This window comes from Chenopodium album, chromosome 14, assembly GCF_948465745.1.
Source record: "Chenopodium album chromosome 14, dcCheAlbu1.1, whole genome shotgun sequence".
In the NCBI taxonomy this organism is placed as follows: Eukaryota; Viridiplantae; Streptophyta; class Magnoliopsida; order Caryophyllales; family Amaranthaceae; genus Chenopodium; species Chenopodium album.
Genome location: NC_137847.1, coordinates 25,959,480 through 25,966,286, shown reverse-complemented (window position 1 = coordinate 25,966,286; position 6,807 = coordinate 25,959,480). Strand labels below are relative to the sequence as shown.

At 35.9% G+C, this 6,807-nt stretch overlaps 1 protein-coding gene across 2 annotated transcripts; it reads left to right on the top strand.

Moving 5' to 3' along the window:
• The first annotated feature begins 819 nt into the window (after positions 1 to 819).
• LOC145580179 (UV-B-induced protein At3g17800, chloroplastic-like) lies at positions 820 to 6,484 on the top strand. 2 transcript variants are annotated; one of them, XM_081637570.1, is made up of 4 exons: positions 820 to 952; positions 1,038 to 1,171; positions 5,091 to 5,383; positions 5,474 to 6,484. In XM_081637570.1, exons 1-4 carry the CDS (start codon positions 847 to 849, stop codon positions 6,309 to 6,311), a joined length of 1,371 nt encoding a protein of 456 aa, XP_081493696.1. In that variant the 5' UTR covers positions 820 to 846; the 3' UTR covers positions 6,312 to 6,484. The 2 variants fall into 2 exon arrangements, with proteins under 2 accessions (XP_081493696.1, XP_081493697.1); XM_081637571.1 differs by having other exon boundaries at positions 903 to 952; positions 1,056 to 1,171.
• Positions 6,485 to 6,807: the final 323 nt, after the last annotated feature.

Sequence of the window (6,807 nt, the reverse complement as noted above, 5' to 3'; positions counted from 1 at the left end):
ATAAACAAAAGTTGTTAATATAGGGGTATAAAAGTCATTTTTGTTAGTTATTTATGACAAGACTGTAAATTCAGCAACATTATTAGAGGTTCAAGCCTTCAACCATGGAGATCTGCTTCAACAATGGACTTCAATGTCCCGCTTATCACAATGAACCACCGAAAGAATCATGATATGAGCAATTTAATAGTTAAATGGTCTTTACCTTCTTCATTTTTTTTTCAAACCCCACTTAAGTGAAGCTTTCTTCAAGCTCTAATAGATGCTCCATTGTTAAAGCCCAGGTACCCTCGAGAATACCTAGAATTTTGGGTTAACCATTCCCTTAATTTGTGTATTTTTCTTAGGGTTCTCTTTATGTCGTTAAGCGTCGTGTCGGTGTTCATGGAAGAAGGAGTTGTTGGTGGTGTTGATGAAGGAAAAAGAAGCAAGTGTATTGTGCCATTTTTTTTAAGAAATTTGTCTACTGTGTATGAGTTTAAAGGAAGAAGATGAAAGAAATATATATTTTTTTTATTATTGATATTAACATAGCATATTAACTGAGTCTGGCTCAAAAAAACCCAACACAAATAAGCCAACACGGCTTCACGCTCTCTCCCGGTTCCAAGAATCAAAACACAAGTCAAACAACCCTTCATTTTCATACGAGTAGTATCGTAACGCGTGGGCATTCTACAATCACAATTACTCTAATAGGCTTAGAAGCATCCAGATTACCCCCTGTCTCTCCTCATTTCACACCCTGTAAAATTACCAATATACCCTCGTCAAAACACACTTAATCAGTCAACATCGTAATTTCAATCAGGGGTAATCTTGTCCTATTCAAACTCGTTTCCCTCGATGTTATGTTATAAAATACCTCTCACATTTTCCTTCTTTTTTACGTTTATCTTCAAAACTGATACTATTACTAATTTCGTGTTTGCTTTTGCGTCGTGTTCTTCAGGTAAACTAATCGAATTTTTCTTTTTTTATTTGTTAATTTTGCAATAATTATTTAATTTTTGAAATGGGTTTATGAATTTTTTTAGAAATTTGCAATACAACAGCTCAAGTCAAGATGGAAGCAGCTGCTACTGTTCTTCGATTGCCATTAAGACCTTCAACTTCAGTTTCAAATGGCAGCAATTTTATTCGTTTTGCCTCTAATTATCGGTTAAGTAAGGTGGGAATTTCTCAAATTTCTAATTAATTTCCAGTATTTGATTATTGTATAGCTTCGATTCTCTGAACATTAAGCAGCTATTGAGTGCACTTTTGTTGATGATTTTTACTTTATTTTATTTTGATGTCAAGTATTCAAAATTGATTTATTGAGTTTTGATGTGAGTACATACAATATTATGGAGTTTCTTTTTCTGGGCAAGTTTTGTATTAGTTGACTTGACTTTTAAACGAGGACTGATATTGAGAACTTTATACAATATCATCATTTATAGTCTAAGGTTCGATTAATTAGGAATTAGGATTGTTGGCACTATGACCGCGTTCGGCAATCATTTAGGAATTAGGGGCACTATGACCGTGTTTGGCAATCATTTAGGAATTAGGGGCACTATGACCGCCTTTGACAATCAATTAGAAATTGGGGGTAGTGAGTTGTATCTTGTGTCTTGTTTGTGAGACAAGAGTAATGTAGAGTTCTAGCCAAAGGAAAGGTTTTATTGCAATCTTTTCCTTTTGGTTGTTAGAGTTTAAACTTCTGAAATTTGAGACCCCTTATTGCACTAGCATATCCAAGAAGGAAGTTCTCTATGCTGGTAAGATTAATATTTAAAACTTGTTTGCCTATACGATATTAATCAGTTGAGATATGTAAGAATCATTCTTTAGTTTAGAAACTCAAGATATTTATGCTGTTTAATTTGGAAGTTTTTATAATGGGACTTTTTATTTAGAATGAGAACCTAATAATAACTCATATTTTTAGCATAAATGTCTAGAATAGTAGAATACATTACTATATTGGGAACACTGAGAAATGAACTAGGTATGTTAGGGGTGAGATTAAACACCATATGGCTAGTTTATGAACTAGTTTCGAAAATATTGGCTTATATCTTTTAAAATTTAATGCAATTTATTGGTATGTGGGGCGGGAAAGTCCTATGGGAGTACAATGAAATTTTTTACTTTTATCATCATTAATACCGGACATGTAACTGTTACTGTGTGTTGTAAATGCAAGGCTTTGCTTACATCTGGTCACATGGGTCCCCTAAACCGCCTTAGGTAAGAGTAGGCTTCATACTCTGTTTTAGTACACTTTTTGGTCTTGGATGCTGGTTTCGCCGATTGCATATACTTTTTTTGTATCTGCATTAAGGGCAAATAATTTGAGTAAGAGGTTCAATGACATCAATAAGAATTAAAAAGATGTATTGAAGCAAATTTATAAATATCTTTACCATATTTTTAAAAGAGGTACCGAGAGGGGGACAAGCGATGATGTGGTGAGTTTGTATGGAAAAGATTTAACCATGAGTGAATGTTTTAATTATCTTGGGTCGATCATCCAAAAAAAAATGGTGGTGATTGATCAAGGCATGGCCCATAGGACTTGACTAGGATTGCTCTGTGGTACCAAATGTTTGGCTTCTAAGAAAGAGCACATTAAAAAGATAGAGGTTACGGAAATACGCATGTTAAGGTGGATATGTGGGAACATTCTAAGAGATAGAATCATAAATGAGGTTATTCGCAACAAAGTGGGTATGGTAGGCATCGTAGACCCGAGGGTGCATTGGTACAAAGAGATTTGAACAGTGGGACCATGGAAGGGTTAAATGAAGGAGATGGAGACCGAAAATGACTTGGTTGGAAGGAGTTAGGAAGGATATGAAGTTTATGGATTTGCATGAGGATGAGGCATTAGATCTTTAGGGATGGAGGAGGAAGATTTTTGTTGATGATTACACGGTATAATCACTTTATGTAGCCGACCCCACTTATGGGATTAAGGCTTTGATTGATTGAAAACAATTTTTTTATAAAAATAATCATTATCGACCCTAAGCCATATTTTTATATAATGGAAAGGACAACTGGACTAGACCTTCCTTAACCTCGCGATTTCTTGGTCTTGGGAGTAAGAGAATCCTCAAGTTTCTTGGTCTTGGTCTTGCAAGTTGAACCCAAAGAAATTTTGCTAGTGAGCCAAGTCTTGCTTGGTATAAACCTTTGCCCAATTGTTTGGTGAACATATGACTACTAAGTAGCACTGATATTATAATGGAACAAGGACGAAAAACCACTAAATCAAAATTGTAATAAAGGGTATGACATGGATACGAAAAAAATTGAGGAAAATTCAACTTACTTTCCAATTTGAGTTGTTTCAAAAAGTTCATCTCACTACTACTTGATTAATTATTTTCAAATACCCCTTTTAGGCTCCTACCCCATGCTATCTACAACTCTTTTTACCACTGTCTCTTACTTTGTCTACCTTTTCTTGTACACTCACCTACCTTTTTACCCTCTCTTTCTTACTTCAATCACTTTATGTTTCCATGAATTCCAAGAAACAATAGTCTCTAATAAGCAAATTGAATTCCGGGAATAGAGAGAATATAAAAATATAGTTCAATTTGATAAACCTTTTAAATTTGAGGTGATAATAAATCTTTAGCTATAAGAGAGGGGGCGGGGGGTATCTGGGGAGAGTTAGAGTAAACTGTTTAGTCACATGGATTTCTAGTTTTCTACAACTACAATTTTCAACATTTCCCTATAGTTGTTTAGCCTTAACCCTACCACATCTTTTAAGTTTTAATTTATAGTCTTTTGGTCTCCTTGAAATCAAATAAGAAAAAAAAAAGGAAGAGGAGGAACAAAGGGGTGAAGCTTTAGATGTCAAGACATGATGAGTGTCATTGGCAAGGATGGAAATTGGTGTATGGTCTAAATGATTGAATTGGTAAAGGGAGAAAACTCAAAGAAGAGAATAGGAGAGAGATAGAAGCTGCATGTGTCCTTGCCTTTTATTTTGGGCTAAAACTTTCTAATTTATGAAGAGGTATGTAGGAAAAGATGCTCAGGGTGAGCTCAGCTATACCCAAGATGTCCCTATTTCCACACACGCCGTGCCCATTTTTAGTCAGTTGTACCCGTTCTGAATCACCATCCCTGGTACATATTTTGGGTATATCCGACCCCTACTCATCACTAGAAACACCTGTTGGAAGGGGTACTTGTGCTTCATAGTATGACTTTACAAGGTTGCTACAAAGTCACAGTTTAAACTCTAAAGGACTAATTTATCTTTTATTCAATGTATTATAGTTTAACACAATACTATGTGTTTTTATCTCTTGATTGTGATTGATCAGGGATTGTGTGAGCAGGGCCTCCCAATCATTGTTTAGGCCCTGTGCAATTGGGATAATATTTGGCCCTTTCTTAGATTAACGCAAGTCATAGAAAAATCATTATTGCTAGATATTTTAGAAATCTTTGCTTACTCATTTTTGAAAACTAACTATAAAAAGTGTGCTATAAGGAAAACTTGGATGAGGAAAACAAAATCCAATAAGAAAACTGCTTTAACTTCGGTCAATCAATCAAAGCCAAGTTGGGTTGGCTACATGAACAAGATAGGAGTATTTTTATAAGAAAACTGCATTAAATTAATAAAAAAAAATCAAAATAGGAGTAATTTTATACAAAGTACTTGTATATAATAGGAAGAAAAAAAAAGAAAGAAACATAAAAAATCATTAAAAAGTTCCAAGCAACGGCGTATCCAGCTATGCTCTGTTTGCGGCTGTGCACAACTGTACAACACCACTGAACCACGCCACATATAAACAATATTCATGTGATGTGTTATTTACTTAACTGCATTTTTAGACATGAGGCCGTACCCAATTTATGGGCCCTGTGCGGTTGCATAGGTCGCACCGGTTAAGGGCAGGGCCTTATGGGTTATATTTTTTAGATTAGATTTCAAATAAGTCAACAATTTTTGGTTTCTATTTACAACTTACTGTGTTGCTTGTGCTCTTTTGTGCATTTAGTTCTTCTTTTGGGGTGTCCTTTCACTGTAAAAGAATATTAAGATACTAATAGTTGACCTCTTGCAGTCTACCTCTCCATATCATGTAAAGCTCAGGGTTGGAAAATTGTCCTCTAGGAACAGAAAGGCTCTTGTAGTTCGAGCATCTAATTCTTCCAATTCTTTTGACTCTACTGGACCCATCGCTCCCCTTCAGCTAGTCTCTCCAGTTGGGCAGTTTCTGTCTCAAATTTTAGTCAGCCATCCACACCTCGTCCCTGCTGCAGTTGACCAGCAACTTGAGCAGTTGCAGACTGATTGTGAAGCCGAAAAACAGAAGGAAGAGCCATCTGCTTCAAGCACTGATCTTGTACTATACAGGTTAGTGGTTAAATCTAATCCATAAATGTCGTAGATAACTTTTAATTCATGTAGCACTTATATTTATCATCTTTTCAATATTGTGATCAGGAGGATAGCAGAGGTTAAGGCGAATGAAAGGAGAAAAGCTTTGGAAGAGATTTTATACACTTTAGTGGTACAAAAATTCGTGGATGCTAATATTTCACTGATCCCCTCTATTACTCCATCTTCAGCTGATCCTTCAGGTCGTGTGGATGTGTGGCCTAGTCCAGATGGGAAGCTAAAAGAAGTGCACTCTCCTGAAGCGTATGAGATGATCCAGCATCATCTCGCTCTTATACTTGGTAACCGGTTGGAAGATTCAAGCTCAGTAGCACAGATCAGCAAGCTCAGAATTGGGCAGGTATATGCAGCGTCAGTGATGTTTGGTTACTTTCTCAAGCGCATAGACCAGAGGTTTCAGCTTGAAAAGGCCATGAAGATCCTTCCTGAGCAGATAGATGGAAGAGAAAATGAAGTTACAATGGAAAATGGGGTACACATGGATGTTGAGGACTCTGCTTCATTCCATCATGATCAGGCGCATTTGCATCCTGAAGTTTCATCTTGGGCTGGTGGTATTGGTCCAGGGGGATTTGACCAAGGGATAAAACCCTCCCGTCTAAGAAGCTATGTCATGGCATTCGATGCAGAAACACTCACAAGATATGCCACTATTCGATCCAAGGAGGCTGTTTCAATTATTGAAAAGCACACTGAAGCTTTGTTTGGGAAACCAGAGGTAGTCATGACACCTCAGGGAACTATAGATTCATCTAGTGAGGAGTTCATCAAGATTGGATTTGGTGGTCTAAGAAGACTTATTCTGGAGGCTGTAACTTTTGGGTCGTTTTTGTGGGATGTTGAGAGTTATGTTGATTCAAGGCACCGTTTTGTCCTTAACTAGGTCCTCCATGGGCAGCCTTCTGCCTTAGGTTATTTAAGACTTGTTCTCCACTAACTTGCCCTATGTGACTAGTGTTTGTATATAGATTTGTGGATTTGTGGTTTTCCTTGTCTTTGAATTATTGGATGAAATCTTGGTATTTTTTTATAATACTTGGGTTAATTCCTTAACGTAATGATGTGGAGAAACACTTGAGATTATATGGAGTGAAATACACAATACATTATGTCTTTCTTGGGGATAAATTGCCAAATTATTGGGATTTGATAGCCTTTTTCCACAAATGTGGTACACATATCTGATCTGAATATTTTTTATTTGATTTGATTTGAAGTTTTTGTTTGACATATTATATGACAAATAAAAAAAGGTATGGTTTTACAAACGAAGTTAAATAATCTTTAAATTACTCAAAAATGTCATACTAACTCCTTTATTACAAAGAGAACCAAATAAACAAAAGTACATCTTTTTGTTTGATATTAACCGTTTAAAA

Bases quoted from the DNA above. Each gene is read 5' to 3' on its own strand.
- LOC145580179 (XM_081637570.1), top strand. From the start codon at position 847: ATGTTATGTTATAAAATACCTCTCACATTTTCCTTCTTTTTTACGTTT. The intron at 1,172-5,090 runs GTGGGAATTTCT...GACCTCTTGCAG, and splicing joins CTAATTATCGGTTAAGTAAG to TCTACCTCTCCATATCATGT. The intron at 5,384-5,473 runs GTTAGTGGTTAA...TATTGTGATCAG, and splicing joins ACTGATCTTGTACTATACAG to GAGGATAGCAGAGGTTAAGG.